The 16,748-nt window shown below is 42.8% G+C and overlaps 1 protein-coding gene across 1 annotated transcript in view; it reads right to left on the reverse strand.

Annotated features, from left to right (window-relative positions):
- The window catches only part of LOC147030183 (receptor-type tyrosine-protein phosphatase N2-like), a 345,865-nt gene that overhangs the window by 29,923 nt on the left and 299,194 nt on the right, over nucleotides 1–16,748 (reverse strand). Inside the window, exon 17 of the mRNA XM_085872166.1 lies at nucleotides 9,935–10,082. Within this exon, the coding sequence (XP_085728292.1) occupies nucleotides 9,935–10,082 (148 nt within the window). The remainder of the gene's footprint in view (nucleotides 1–9,934; nucleotides 10,083–16,748) is intronic.

Raw genomic sequence — 16,748 nt, forward strand, 5'->3', positions numbered from 1 at the left:
CTTATGCATTCACAAACCCAGATATGACCTGCCCATCACCGTTCAGAATCACCCAAACCAGATACAGTGTCTCCGTCCAACTCTTTCGTTGTACAAAGACACCCCTTTCTCAAAGGTACTTTTCCAAGTATTTACGGTTCCTTTTAGAAGTTTTGTGAGCCTTTTTTTTGTATACCTTGTCGAGGCTCGTATGAGAGCAAACACACAACGCACAGCAAGGGGGCATGAGCCAAGAGGGGCGGGAGTGGGAGGGACAAAACAGTGGGGAACAGACACATTAGATCTGTGGAAGGGAGAGGAATGGGACGGGGAACATGGGGAACAGAAGATGGACATTACAGGGACTTTCAGGAAGGAAAGCAGGGGAATTGAAGGAAGTGGGCTTGGGTGGATTATCGGGGGTAGAAAAGATCGAGGATTTGGATGGGGGATGATAAGAGGTGGTGGTGAACAGCTGTTTTGAAAGCCTGGAGGGAAGAATGGGAAAGAATAGAATGAGGGAGTTTATTCCAAAGACAGGAAAAAAGAGGAATGAAAGAGTGAAGGTGAGCAGTGATTCTTGATTTTGGTAGTTTTACCAGAAGGGGGTTGTTGGCGGACCTTGAACGCCCTATGGAAATGTGGTGGGAACAAATCGCAGAGAGAGCAGGGGGGGGGGCAAGGCTGGAGAGGAGATGGTAGAAGACAGAAAGACTGCTGACCAACCTGCGGTGATTGAGTGAGAGGCCCAAAGACTCAGCTTCATTGCAGGAGATGCCGATGATCCTAAATGCCCTGGTTTCGACAGCGTGAAGCCGAGAAAGGTGGGAGGCAGGAGCACCAGCCCAGAGGGGAGAGCAGTACTCCATCAGGCTACGGACAAAAACTTTGTAAATGGTCGGGAGCTCAAGAGGGCCAAGGAAGGACTTTGCACGACGGACGATTCCCAGTCGGCGACTGACTTTGGAGGCGAGGTTGGAAATGTGACTTTCCCAGGAAAGGTCATGGCAGATAGTGAGACCCAGAAGCTTGAAAGAAAAGACTTCTTCCAGAGGATTGTTGAGAAAGTGGATGGGGAGGTTTTCTAAACGGTCCTTTCGAAGAGACATAGTGAGAGTGTGAGATTTGTCTGGATTGAAAGATATGTTCCACGTGTTGGACCAGTTTGTGATTTTATCCAGATCTGCAGTGAGCAAAGAAGCTGTTGCTTGCCAGTCTGAGGGATGACTGATGGTATGGCAGAGGGTGGAGTCATCAGCAAAGAGATATAGAGGATTTTCCAGAGTCGGAGAGATCATTGATGAAAACCAGAAAAAGAACATGGCCCAGAACGTTACCTTGAGGAACTCCGGCCTGGGCAGGAAGAGGGGATGAAAGAACTCCATTTAGAGCCACACGTTGACTGCGACAGGAGAGGAAGTCTGCGAGCCATGAGTGGAGATGGCCTGGGATACCATGGGAAGAGAGTTTGGTGAGTAGGGCAGGGTGCCAGACTGTATCAAAAGCACGTGATATGTCCAGGGACACGGCTCGGATTTCCTGTCTGGCATTGAGGACCTCCATCCATTGATGGGAGAGCAGAAGCAGCATATTCAAAGTAGAGTGACCTGGTCTGAAACCAAATTGATGATCGGAAATCAAGCCATTGGAGAAGAGGAAGGATTTCATGTCTGAAGCGATGATGGATTCCATAACCTTTCTGATGATTGGGAGAAGGCTGATTGGTCTGTAGTTGCAGGGATCTGTTTTTGCACCTTTTTTATTCAGGGCAGTGATGTTAGCAGATTTCCAAGCAGATGGCAGATGACCTTGAGCAAATGAGAGGGTGAATAGAACAGAGGGTGAGCAAGAGCAGAAGAGCAGGCTTTGAGGGCACGTGGGCTGATGCCGTCTGGACCGGTTGCAGAATCTGAGTCGAGGTTTGAAAACAAGCTCTCCACCTTGTCAGGAGAAAAGGACACAGAGTCCAGGGACAGTTGGGTGCGACTGGGTAAGGTGGGTAGAGAAAGTGATGGGTTTAGGACACAAGATTTAGCTGCAAACACCGAGTTTAGGCATTCAGCTTTTTCACGTGAGGTATCAGCAGTGCGGCCATTTGAGGTAAGGGAGGGGATGGAGGGGGAACATACACCAGAAACAGATTTGATGAAACGCCACCAGGATTTTGAGGAGGGAGAGAGGTTTGAGAGTTCAGACTTGAGATTAGAAAGATGTTGTTTTCTGGCTCTCCTGAGGGTAGATACACACTTGTTCCGAGCTTTGCGGAAGGAACTGAGATTTCCCTCAGTTGGGTTTGCTTTCCATGAGGCAAAGGCAAGTTGTTTCAGGACAACTGCCTCACCACAAGCTGCAGTAAACCAAGGGCGGGAGGAAGGGTAGGACAATTGAAGACGAGAGGGGATAAATCGGTGCATGAGGGAGAGCAAGTTTCTTTGAAAGAATTCCCAGGATGAGTTGATGTTGAGAAAGTAGTGACAGGAGACCAGTCTATAAGTTTGATGGCTGCTTGGAGACCCTGCCAGTCGGCTTGAGTGAAATTCGAGACTCGAGGTGGTTCTCTGATAAAAGCCAGAGAGATGTCCACTTTGACAAGGACGTGGTCAGAAGAACCGATTGGAGCGGAGGAAGAGCAGCAGATATTGTCAGGGAAATTTGTCAAAATCAGATGCAGAAGAGATGGAGTACCATTGGTTGAGATCCGGGTCGGGAAGTTGACCGATTCAGTCAGTCCCAATGAGTCGCAGAAAGCTTTTGCTGAGGTGCCATGACAGGTGAGAGAGGTACCCACACCAAGCCAACTGGCATGATGACAATTTAAGTCACCACATAAGAGGAAGAGAGAGTTTGAATGAGAAGATAGAAGATGGTCCATGTTTTCGGATAGTGAGGTGTAGATGGAGTCATCACTGTTGGGTGGACGGTCCAGTACACATATAAACATGAGGTGGGAGTGGAGAGGAAGCCGTAGCCAGAGGTATTCCTGGGGGTGTGGGGAAGTGAGAGCAGTGCATGGAGAGTGAGGAATAGAGTCTTTGATGAAGAGAGCAACACCTCCACCAGGACGAGGCTCAGGTCTGTCATACCGGAGGAGGGAGTAACCGGGGAGAGATACTTGGGAGTCAGACACGTCTTGGGAGAGGAAAGTTTCTGTTCGGCAGATTATGTCTGGTTTGTCAGTGGCAGCCTGCATGGAAAGATCTGAAAGGTTTGATCGAAGGCCCCGGATATTTGAGGTCCACACTTTTAATGAAGAGGTAGGGGAGGAGGCTTTGGGTGCAGGGGGTGGGGGAGAGGGGGAGGGTAGGACAAGGGATGAGGGGGGGAGGTAAGGAGGGTTGTTAAAAGAGGGTGGGGGATGGCAGAATGGCTAGGGGAGGGGGCCGAATGAGGAGGAGAAAAGGCTCTGTGGTGCTGGGGGAGAGGGGGGGACAAGAGAGGGGGAATAAGGCAGTTGAGGATTTGAGGAGGTGGAGTGAAGAGATGGAGGTGAGAAGGCAGAGGAAGGAGGCAGCTTAGTGGATGAGAGGGGGGGGCAACTTTGAGAAGGATGAGTGAGGGGGATGAAAGGTGGGAGAAAGGTGAGGGGGAATTTTTGAGAGAGGTGAGAGGAAGGCTTGGAGGGAGAAGAGTGGGATGGTTGCTTTGAGAGTGAGAGTGAGGGGTGAGAGGGGTGAGTTGGCACTGAAGTTGGAAAAAAAGAATGGTTGATGGAAAGCGAACATCGATGGCAAACTGTGGTTTTTAAAAGTTTAAGGTCAAAGATGCGATTTAACACAATTCTTAATGGATGCAATCAAGGCGAATTCAGAGAATGGAGAGAAGAAATGCTGTAACAGTTGGATTTTTTAGGCAAGGAATGAAGGAGAGGTCGACATGAGAGCAGCCTGTTAAAATAGCAGAAGAGTAGTGCATTGTGAAACAGTAAAGAGTACCATATGTGTGAGAAAGGAAGATGAAGCATTACAAGATCGTTTTTGTTATTATTATTAATGTTTGAGAGAGTTTTCAACAGATTCGGTCATGGAAGTGTTGTAGAAAAACAATCGAGGAAGAAGAGGAGGAGGAAGAAGAATAAGAGGAAGAAGAAGAAGAAGCAGAATCGGGAGAAGGTTCGCGTATTGTTGTTTTTTTTTTAAGATATGAAATAGAGAGATTAGTTGGGAGAATGGGGGACGTTAGGAAAATGGGGAGGTTAGACATTGAAGGTAATGGGGAGAAAAAAAAAACAAAAAAACGATCGAACACTGAGGGGAACCGGTGGGCCTCGAGCCTTGGCCAAGGCCTTGGCCTCAAACACCCGGTAAGAACGTCGACAAAAACTCACAAAATAGCACGATTTTTGAAACAAAACCGAACTTGGAACACACAGTAACATGTTGGTGAGAAAATTAAACAGTTAAAACGGGACAAATAACGACCGGAAACTTAACTTTGAGAACGTCAGCAGAGAGCCCCTAAGGAGACCTCTCGACGCTCCAAACCCAGAACCGGAAGTGATTTTTATGGAACAATCCTCATCGCACACATACGACAGCAGATCACATGCCCCAAATATCTCTTTCTCAGGATTTCTGCACATATGTGCCGAGCATTTTGGGGCGGATTACGTCATTTTGAAAGTCCTGTATTGACACATCAAATGTCTGCCTTGCCAAAACATTAACACAATAAATATTGTAATTGGACAAGACATTTCTTTGCAATGCTGCTCATGTTTCTAACGGGAGAAAAATAAATTCTGAAATAAATATTTACATCTTAGATGTTCCTTCTGTATGTCCCTCATTTGCACCTTTTTTCATGCCCTTATACTTCATGACCACCTCGATATCCTAATTCATATTTTCCTCATATGGATATTGCACCATCCCTTCCAGATTGTGGTCCATGGTAGTAATGGCCTGTGGAGATCTGCTGCATTTTATTTACTGTTTTGGCTCACTCTATGCTTTCCACCTCTGTTGAAGCATCTCCTTTTTCTTCTTCTTCTCACCGATCTCCCAGGTGGAGTACTGTACTGATAGCTATGCAGCAAAAGATAATCTCAGTTGAACTTTCGTTTTGAAGAGATGGTACCTCGAGCACCTCTCCTGATCTTCTCTATTCCTTTCCTTGCCTGAAGTGTGGTGTTACAAGAACGACAACCTTTGATGTCACAAAGTCACCAGATATGCCCTCCGCCCACATAACTACATCATTATACATATTGTACAAAGTTTTATTTAAATCCCTGAACACAGATTTAAAATATTAAATAATCCTGGCTGCCAGACCATACGTCCGATCAGGTTGAAATTTAAAACATATATTCTACACTAGTAGTCATGTCCGGCGCTGCTCGGGCTAGCAATAAAGCCTGGCGTTGCCCGGGCTTTCTTGCAAATTTCCTGAATAGCTGTTAGCGGTTAGCGGTTAGGGGTTAGCAGTTAGGGTTAGCGGTTAGGGTTAGCGGTTCGGGTTGCAGTTAGGGTTAGGGTTACAGTTAGGGTTAGCGGTTAGGGTTAGGGTTAGGTGTTATGGTTAGCTGTTAGGGTTAGGGTTAAGGTTAGGGTAGCTAACCCTAACCCTAACCCAAACCCTAACAGCTTGGCGTAGCGGAGGTAAACAGCGCCCGGGGCAAAGTGGAAATTTGCGTCCCCCGTCGGCCTTAAACTTGAGTGGATTTGAATGGAAAATCCCATAATGGATATCGATTTATCGATTTTTTCGAATATCGGAAGTGTTATGGAAAAAATTTATAGCCAATGACCTAAGTTGGACCAAAAGCCATAATCGTACCGAATTTGAATGGAATCCGTTGGAGTTTGTGAAAATGCATCAAAACGAATTTTGAGGGGCCTCTAAAGGAAGACAATAATATCATTAGTATATGTGCCAAATCTTGTTTCATTTCATGCAGTAACAAAAATCTGATGGTGGAACAAAGAAAGGGGCGTGCCGAAATATTAATATAGATGTCTACTCAATCATAACTGTGATGTTTCACATCGATTGATGAAGCGGTTCAAGAGATTTTAAGAATAATTTCGTTCAAATCAATATGTCTGTCAGACCATGTGACATATCACTTATTCATGAACACCCTGGTATCCCAAAGGCTTGGGGAACATGGAAGTGAGGTTTTGTCTTGATCTGTTCAGCTCTTATGGAGAAGATTTTTGAAGGTTGAATGTTAAACACAACATGGCTGCCATACCACGTGACCAAGGACGTTATCAATTTTTTGCCAATTACAATTTAGCCTGAGATGACCCTCAAAATTTTTCATACTAATTTGAGAAAGTGTTTGACATGAAATTAGGACGTCATAATGAAGCCACATATGACATTAAAAAAAAAATCACCCTTAAAAAAAAAAGACTTTTAGGTGGTTTGAGCAATGATGGGTGATTGTGTGCATGTGTATGGAGTGCTGTTAGTGGGGATCTTGTCAAGGGGGGTTGCGTGGTTGATGTGTGTTTTTAACCAAGCCCATGCCCCCTCCTCTGAGGGGAAGAAAATAAAAGAATATATATTTATTTCAATAATTAAAAACATTTTTTTGCATTTTCTTCCTTGGATCTTGTGTAGATGGGTTATTGTGGTGTTCGTGCAGGCATGATGTGCTAAATGGCCTCCACCTGTGTTGGATTTCCTTGTTTCCCATGGGGAGTACTTCACATGTGCCAAGTTTCAATTTTTTTTCCACGGAGCGGTTTCAGAGATACAGAGGTCCAAAATTTTTCCTTTTTTCAAACATGGCTGCCCCATCACGTGACCGAGACATCATAGTTATCCAAAAAAAATTATATTTCGGAAACCACGACAGCAATCGATGCAAAACTTTGCAGTTGCGATTCACTGCCCTTGCTCTATGTAACACAACATGTTTTATATTGATCTGTTAAGCGGTTTTGTAGAAAAACGGTTTTAAAATATTCGGTTTTTAAACAAACATGGCTGTCAAACCATGTCACCAATATAATTGAAAACTTGGACTGTGCCCAATATTTGGGAGTGGATCACATGTGTGAAGTTTTGTTTTGATTGGATAAGGTTAATTTTTCTATCCAATGTGGCTGCCACACCACGTGATCTTTGATGTCATCATTTCCACACTGTGTGGAGGTATATGATTTGATGATACTTGGTAAATTTCATTTCGATCGGATAAGCGGTTCCAGAGAAAACATTATTTAATATTTTTCTTCAATACAATATGACTGCCGAACCACATGACATCAATTATTCTTTATCATCCTAATATCCCCAAGTCATGGGGGACATGGCTGTGAAGTTTCCCATCAATCTGTCCAGCTGTTCTGGAGAAGATTTTTGAAGGTTTGAGGGTAAATCCAAGATGGCTGCCAGACCATGTGACCTATGATGTCAAAGTTGTCAAACTTTATTCAGCATGGATAGTCAATCATTTGTGTGCAGTTTCACTTCGATCTGTAAAGCAGTTCTGGAGAAGATTTTTCCCATTTAAAAAAAACAAAAAATATGGCTGCCAAACCACATGACAGATGATGTCATCATAATTTTTTTGGTGTTGAAATATTTGCGGAGATGAACCTCACAAATTTTCATCCGATCGAATGCAGTGTTTGACTTGTCGAATTTTGACCGGGATACCACTTCACCAATGATGTCATAATCAAATCGCTCTTATTCCCCATGCAGAGTATATGCCAAGTGCGAAGTTTCAATTTTTTCCATCTTGCGGTTTTAGAGATCGAGGTCCAAAGTTTTTCCGTTTTTCCAACATGGCTGCCAACTCACGTGACCTATGACGTCATAATTATCATTACAACGTTCTGTATGAGTCGTCGCATCTCTGATGAAAATTTCATGTCAATCGGAGAAGCGGTTGTAGAGAAAACAGAAAATTTGCATGTACATATATGTACATAAGGATGGGAAACCTGAAAACATGCCACCAGCAACATTGTCACAGGAGGCATCATGAAATATCGTACAGTATAATATACCGCAGTGTTAAGGTCATTCAATCAGATCAATGTCATTTCACCTGCATTAAACAATAAAGTTTTGAAATAGAATGATGATCATAAAAAGGGGCAAAATTTTACACATGAACACAATTATTGGAATCTCCCATGATGAAGTTGAGTCCCTGGGACAGTTACGCTTGCATTGCAGGTCGGTTGGTGGTCTCTCTGTCTTCTAACACCTCCTTGTTGGTCTTGCATCCTCGGCCCTTTCCTTGCTCATGTCGTGGGTCATCCACCCATCCTCCCCACCGCTTCCTCCCTACCGAGGTTTCTGCAGGGTGCATTTGGTCTGCTAGTAACCATCTTCTGGTGAAACTCCCAAAATCCAGGCTCCCTGCTCACCTCCACTCATTTGTTCCTCTTTTCTCTCACCTGTGGAACAAACTTCCTCAGTCAATTCAATCCCATTCTCCCCTCCAGGGCTTCAAGATAGTTGTTCACCACCACCTCAGGTCATCCATACTAATATTTCTATCCTCTTTAACCCTCCCCAAGAACATCCCTTCTTCCCTTTACTGTGCTTTTCCCCCTCTCCCTTTCCTTCCTTTTCTTTTTTTGCTCAATTTCTGTTTCGTTCCCCGGTTTTCGATTCATCTTCTTGCTGTTTGAGCTTGTATCCAGCTTGCTTACTCCTTGTGTCCTCTTCCCCCTCCCTCTGATGTCCTGCTTCCCCATGCCCATCCTGCTTCCAAGTGTTCATCTGTTGTGTCCTACCGATCACTGCTGGTGTGCTTTCCCCCCGTTCCATTATGTTCTTATTCTTTTTATGTTCTGGTCCATTGTGTTCCAGCTCCTCCACGAGCCTCGACTTCCTTTTTTTAAATTCAGTTTGAAAAGACCAATATTTTGAGTTTGAGGTATATTTTGAGTCTGAACTCTGTAAAATTGCAAATCGAGTGTCTCAGAAGAGGGTCATCACTGCCAAAGGCTGTTATCACTTAGGCATTCGGCCATTCAATATATTTTTGTAACTTGTCTCAGCTTCTTGCAGCACAAAGTTTTTCTTCCCCCATAGTGCAATAAAAGCTTCTCCCCTCTGGGCTGAGGCTTTTGTGACTCACCTGGTGATCTCTGAGACTGCCAAAGCTAAAGCCTTGAGGATTATTATATTTAATCCTTCATTAGGAAGCCAGGAATCACGGAGTGTTTTGTACACATCGCAGATTGGTGACTTTTTGTCTGTTATTGCTTATCATCTGGCCTCAAACCGGCCTATTTCCTTTGGTCATCAATAGAACACCTGTCTCCAGTTTATGACTGTCGTAGTATGATGCAAACTTGAACGAATCCCCTCATCACCAATGTGAGAGCAAATTATACACTCAACCCCACCTCCGTGTTCATTTATTGTCCATGAAATTGTCTTACCCTTGTGTTTATATTATCTTGCTTTTAACCGCATTCCTTCAATGTGATAACTCAATGCCATTTGATGCTCTTCCCATACTTACCTGGATCTTTCTTACTTTTACTAACCCTTATCACCTGTTAGTAACACAATGCCATACACGATGTTATTGTTCGTATGTTAATCTGACATCTTGTTATTTGGTCTTCCATATATATTAATATCCATACAGATAGGTGAAGCAAAACTTGGAGAATGGCATATACCAAGCCAGCATGTCTTGTGCTCTAGCTATAAAAATTGGAAGGCAACAGAATGTAATTTTTAAAAACAACAGTAAATCTTGCACAAACCTGCTTATCAGCTAAACATAATAGTTGATAAACAAACCAAGCCAGAAGCCAGTTAAAAACTTAGGAAGCATGATAACCTTAAATGCAATAAAAGGAAAACCTTTGCAAAAAAGTAGTAGATCATGAAACATAAAAAAAGAAAACAAAGTGCAAACAAATAAAGAAGGAGAAAAAGAAAGAAAAACGTCAGCAAAGTCATGAGCAGAAAAGAGATGCTGATACATCCACCCTCACCCTCGAGAATAAAAAGTGTGCCGTACATGGTAAGGCATCGATGGTGCGGTTCTTGGTCTTATTACTGTCAGTTTGGGCATAAGAGCAGGAACTTGGCTCTGCCTGGTACGTGCAGAGTGTCTCCCACTCCTGCTGCAGACGATCTGCATTCTGCAGGTGATCTTCCATGTAAGACTGTGCACAAACATTAGAATAACACTTGGTGTTTCAAATCAAAGGAAGCTTCTTAAAAAGGAATTTTTTTTTTTACAAAATTTACAAACTACCAAAGATATGAGGAGAATGGACATACATGAGGAGAGAATAACAAATAATATAAACCAATGTCACCCGCAGGGTGACCCGTATCTTGCTAAAAGGTGACCACGTGTGACTTCAATAAGGTCACACTGAGGTGAACAGAGCTGCAATCCACCAGGAGCGACTCCTTGAGGAATATCTTCCTACGAGAGATTCCGATGAGAATCGTTCTACAGAGTAACCATGAAAAATATGCTTTTGCCTCATAATGTCACCAAATGACGTCATAATGTCTCAAGCTTGACATATCTCGAAAACACTCATCAAGGTGTTCAATTTGAGGTACTACACGATATGATTCCTAAAACTTGAAAATTTGACCTTGGGGTCAAATATGTTTGACCTCAGGCGCTAACCATGAAGGTCAAGGCCAATCGCCACCAAAAATTAATCAGCTGAGCGCCAGACCATGGACTATTTTCCCATGAAGTTTGAAGACGATCCGATCAAAATTACTCAAAAAATAAGGGTTTCGTCGACTACCCCGATTTGCGACAAAGTGACCTTGACCTTTGACCTTGACCTTCAAAATTTTATGCGCTGAAAGGGACCTCTATAGGCCTCTGATATGCGAAGTTACAAAAATTTCCAATGATAACTGTGCTCTGCAGAGTGATTTATACGTGATTACAGACCAAAAAAAAACAAAAAAAAACATATGAAGGTCAAGGCCAATCGCCACCAAAAATTAATCAGCTGAGCGCCAGACCATGAACTATATTCCCATGAAGTTTGAAGACGATCCGATCAAAATTACTCAAAAAATAAGGGTTTCGTCGACTCCCCTGATTTGTGACAAAGTGACCTTGACCTTTGATCTTCAAAATTTTGTGCACTGAAAGGGACCTCTATAGGCCTCTGATATGCGAAGTTACAAAAATTTCCAATGATAACTGTGCTCTGCAGAATTTTTTATATGTGATTACAGACAAACAAAAAAAAAACAAAAAAACAAAAAAAAAAACAAACAAAAAAAAAACATACAAGCTGACTAACATATCTTGCAAAAACTTCGTTTTGGCAAGATAATAAATGAATAACAATGGCCTCAAGAGGAACCAAATGGGAAAGAATCAGCATGTGTGGAAGAGATCATGAATGTACATGGATGAGTGCATGAGATTGTGATGGGCAGCATCTTTTGTCAAGTACTGTACAAGAGGTATGATCAAAAGGGGAATAACTCGATTGTAATGTGTTGTAAGTATGTCATGATATAATATGGCTAACCAGTATTGCATCATCCCTCCAGACTGATGTATGGCTGTACTTTTAGTGTAGTGCCCCTGTTGGACTTCATCCAAAACGAGGGCTTATGGATTTGGTCTCGATATTCGTGTGCATGCGTGCGTGCTTGTGTCTGCAACCATATCTTGGACATCTATGGACTGATTCTATTCACACTTAGCACAAAGACAACACATGATTGTATACATCAGCACATCATTTTTTTCGACTTTAGATCCAAGATGGCCGACTGACGGCAATTTAAGTTATAAAAAAAAAAAAAAAGTGTCCAACACATCCTCAACCATTTCTCAGACCTGCATTTACCAATGTTGTTTAAACTTAGCAAACAGATAAAGAATGATGGCTGACATAAGCATGTCATTTATTTTTCCAAGATTAGATCCAAGATGACAGACTGGTGGCCATTATAGTTGTAAAAAACCCGATGTTGAAAATGACCACAACCATTTCTCGGACATGCATTGACAGATGTTGGTCAAACTTGGCACACCACTAAAGAGTGGTGGCTTACATATGCACTTTATTCTTTTTCGATATCAGATCCGAGACGGCCAGCTGGTGGCCATTTTAGTAATAAAAAACCCGATTTGAACATGTTCTCAACCATTTCTCAGAGATGCATGATCTGACGTTGTTCAAACTTGGCACACAGATAAGGAATGATGGCTTTCATATGCTCGTCATTTTTTTTCGCGAGCAGATCCAAGATGGCTGACTGGTGTCTATTTTGTTTGTTAAACATGTCCCTGCAACCATTTCTCCGAAAAGCATGGTCCAATTTTGTTCAAATTTGGCACAAGTACAGTACACAGTATTATACACTTGCACCTAACTTCATTTTGCCATCTCATCAAAGATGGCTGACTAGTAGACTGACGGCCATTTTAGTTGTAAAAAAAACCCGATGTTCAACATGTCTTCAACCATTTCTCAGACAAGTATTTACCGATGTTGTTCAAACTTGGCACCCAGATAATGAATGATGGCTTACATATGTATTTAATTTTTCTTTGAGATCAGATCAAAGGTGGCCGATTTGTGGTCATTTTGTTACTCTAATGTGTCCCCAACCATTTCTCAGACATGCATGGTCCAATTTTGTTCAAACTTGGCACAAGCACAGTACATCATGGCATACATGTGCCCTGCACTTTATTTTGTGATCGGATCAAAAAAGGTCGACTTGTAGACTGAGGGCCATTTTACCTGTACATAAATATGGGATAGCCCTTCAACCCCAAACAGCAAAATTACTAAAATAATGGGGGCTATGACATTTTATGTCTTTTTTACTTGTTTATTATATAAATCGATCAACCCTTTATTTGTGTTGGGTCAAGCAAAGGCTTGATTGTCCAGACCAATGGCTCATTCATTCCTGAGATAAAAAAAAACATAGAGGAGAGGGCATGGCTCTGCTGCAGGTGGGGTGTGGCTCTGGAGAAGTGCAGCTTCAAACAGGAGAGGCAAAGAAGTGAAACTTCCATTGGGCAGATTCAGGACGACTACTTTTCTTTCACCCCCACCCCTGTCCCCGCATTTTATCACCTCTTTTTTGTGCCTCATATATGATGCATCGCTCCTCTCTCCTCTCATTGGTCCATTGGCCTGGTCTTGGGGTGTGGTAACCCTTTCACGACTCATCCCCTGATGCTCTGATGACTCGGCTGGTAGATTTGGCCATCAAGCCAATGTCTCCTGCCAAAATTAGTGCCGATCTAGCGAACTCCTACAAATAATATAAAGACAGATTTCCAAAGGTGAGAACATAAAACAAGGGCTCACATGAAAGGTGGTATTTAGACACAGACATTCGGTTGGGTAGACATCATCTATCTATTACATATAACATGTATGTAATATCACAATGAATTACCTTACATTTATTCTATTACATTCATTAAAGAGCGAACTAAACTATACTCGGCAGTGTTAGCCCCTATACGAGGAGTCATTTCCACAACAATATCATCCTCCTCAGTCCTTTCGATCAGTATACTGAACATTTGAAATTATTTTCTAGACTTTCATTCAGAGAGGACTCTGGTGTGGATGTTCAGGATACTAAACATACTGTATAACCAGGACAGGAGTGATATGGTGAGGATGGGGGGGGGGTGGGGGTACTTAACCCACTTTACTCTTAAACAAGTTGAAGGCCTCAATAATTGCCACATTTTTCCCAACAACCGTTTTGGTTGGATTTTTTTTACCAACTCTCTTTGCAATTCTTTAATCGAACAATATTATTATCTGCTTTTAAATTAGGTCACATACATATTTATTTGCCACACCCTTTCTACCAGGAGCATCTTGGCCTCCACTGTACTCCACCCTTTTCCTTCATTGTTATTTGCAAAAAAACTTTGAGAATGATGCACAATGCAGGAAGAGTAGAATTTAACAAACTCCATAATAACCTCATAAGCAAAGTGTTATTACACTAATGAGCCTGAGTGGAAGTCTTGCAAATGATCTGAGGGGCAAGAACAAGCACAGTATCACATTGTCCAATTATGAAGCGATGTTAAGCCTGATTTTATGCTTCTAATTTAATTCAACAACAAAATATATCAGAGTTAATGATGCTGCAACAAGAATAGGCTAAATTTATTGCTGAAAATGAACGTTAACAATCAAAAATCTTCAATTAATGGATGCTCATTGACAATGAATGATAAGAAGGGGGGGGGGGGGAGAGAGAGAGAGAGAGAGAGAGAGAGAGAGAGAGAGAGAGAGAGAGAGAGAGAGAGAGAGAGAGAGAGAGAGAGAGAGAGAGAGAGAGAGAGAGAGAGAGAGAGAGAGAGAGAGAGAGAGAGAGAGAGAGAGAGAGAGAGAGAGAGAGAGAGAGAGAGAGAGAGAGAGAGAGAGAGAGAGAGACACACACAGACTCTCTTTAGTAATATGGACTGATTCTCTCTGGAATCTCTCTGGAGTAATATGGACAGAGATCTCTGAGAGATATCTGAGAGATATCGAGAGATCGAGAGATATCGAGAGATATCGAGAGATATCGAGAGAGATCGAGAGAGATCGAGAGAGATCGAGAGAGATCGAGAGAGATCGAGAGAGATCGAGAGAGATCGAGAGAGATCGAGAGAGATCGAGAGAGATCGAGAGAGATCGAGAGAGATCGAGAGAGATCGAGAGAGATCGAGAGAGATCGAGAGAGATCGAGAGAGATCGAGAGAGATCGAGAGAGAGAGAGAGAGAGAGAGAGAGAGAGAGAGAGAGAGAGAGAGAGAGAGAGAGAGAGAGAGAGAGAGAGAGAGAGAGAGAGAGAGAGAGAGAGAGACTCTCTTTAGTAATATGGACTGATTCTCTCTGGAATCTCTCTGGAGTAATATGGACAGAGATCTCTGAGAGATATCTGAGAGATATCGAGAGATATCGAGAGATATCGAGAGATATCGAGAGATATCGAGAGATATCGAGAGATATCGAGAGATATCGAGAGATATCGAGAGATATCGAGAGATATCGAGAGATATCGAGAGATATCGAGAGATATCGAGAGAGATCGAGAGAGATCGAGAGAGATCGAGAGAGATCGAGAGAGATCGAGAGAGATCGAGAGAGATCGAGAGAGATCGAGAGAGATCGAGAGAGATCGAGAGAGATCGAGATCGAGATCGAGATCGAGATCGAGATAGAGATAGAGATAGAGATAGAGATAGAGATAGAGATAGAGATAGAGATAGAGATAGAGATAGAGATAGAGATAGAGATAGAGATAGAGAGAGAGAGAGAGAGAGAGAGAGAGAGAGAGAGAGAGAGAGAGAGAGAGAGAGAGAGACTCTCTTTAGTAATATGGACTGATTCTCTCTGGAATCTCTCTGGAGTAATATGGACAGAGATCTCTGAGAGATATCTGAGAGATATCGAGAGATATCGAGAGATATCGAGAGATATCGAGAGATATCGAGAGAGATCGAGAGATATCGAGAGATATCGAGAGAGATCGAGAGAGATCGAGAGAGATCGAGAGAGATCGAGAGAGATCGAGAGAGATCGAGAGAGATCGAGAGAGAGAGAGAGAGAGAGAGAGAGAGAGAGAGAGAGAGAGAGAGAGAGAGAGAGAGAGAGAGAGAGAGAGAGAGAGAGAGAGAGAGAGAGAGAGAGAGAGACTCTCTTTAGTAATATGGACTGATTCTCTCTGGAATCTCTCTGGAGTAATATGGACAGAGATCTCTGAGAGATCTACTGAGAGATATCTGAGAGATATCGAGAGATATCGAGAGATATCGAGAGATATCGAGAGAGATCGAGAGAGATCGAGAGAGATCGAGAGAGATCGAGAGAGATCGAGAGAGATCGAGAGAGATCGAGAGAGATCGAGAGAGATCGAGAGAGATCGAGAGAGATCGAGAGAGATCGAGAGAGATCGAGAGAGAGAGAGAGAGAGAGAGAGAGAGAGAGAGAGAGAGAGAGAGAGAGAGAGAGAGAGAGAGAGAGAGAGAGAGAGAGAGAGAGAGAGAGAGATAGAGAGAGAGAGAGAGAGAGAGAGAGAGAGAGAGAGAGAGAGAGAGAGAGAGAGAGAGAGAGAGATACACCACTGTATATGCAAAGACTTTCATAATGAACATAAGCAGTGATCTGAGACAATGTGGCTGATGATATGCATTATTGAATCCATGCATCGTCTGTGCTGCTTTCAAGATGTGACACAATGTTTGTATGTCAGTTACTGCTGGGTAGTGGTGGTGTGGTTGCACAATAAGCATCTGTGACATAACCAGTCTCTGTTTCCAGAGCATCAATTTGCTCATGGCTGAGATCCAACTCTGGACAGGTCACCTCTCTGTTGCATGCTGCTGTATGTTTGGCCAGAAATTTGTCCAAGGCAGCAGGAAATGACAACCTACTCTTTTTCAAAGGCACCATGGGATCCTTCACATCCATTGGCAAATGCTAACGGATGAGACATCTGGTTTAACGTCTTTCTAAAGGATGGCCCCCATGCAATCATTGATACAATGCCCTAACTGCAAAGCAACACAGGACGACAGTTTATATCTGGTCATAAATTTCAGCTAAAATAGCAGTTCAAAGCTTAAAATACCAACTCTGAGGTATATCCTGTCAATCTGGAAGGTGCATTTACATGGGTACGGTTATGTTGAGGCTCATTCTAGAGCTGTCCATCTCTTTTTAAGTCTCACTTTCAGGAATGTGCAACCAACTAGTGAATATAATTGGTGTTACTTGATGTTGTTTGGTGTTGGTGTTGCTTGAGTTAAGAACTATGTGGAGTAATGTGATTCGACTCAACCAGTAACCCCTTTTGTG

Source organism: Eptatretus burgeri, chromosome 3 (genome assembly GCF_056783735.1).
Source record: "Eptatretus burgeri isolate ZD-2024b chromosome 3, Ebu_testis_v1, whole genome shotgun sequence".
Classification (NCBI taxonomy): domain Eukaryota; kingdom Metazoa; phylum Chordata; class Myxini; order Myxiniformes; family Myxinidae; genus Eptatretus; species Eptatretus burgeri.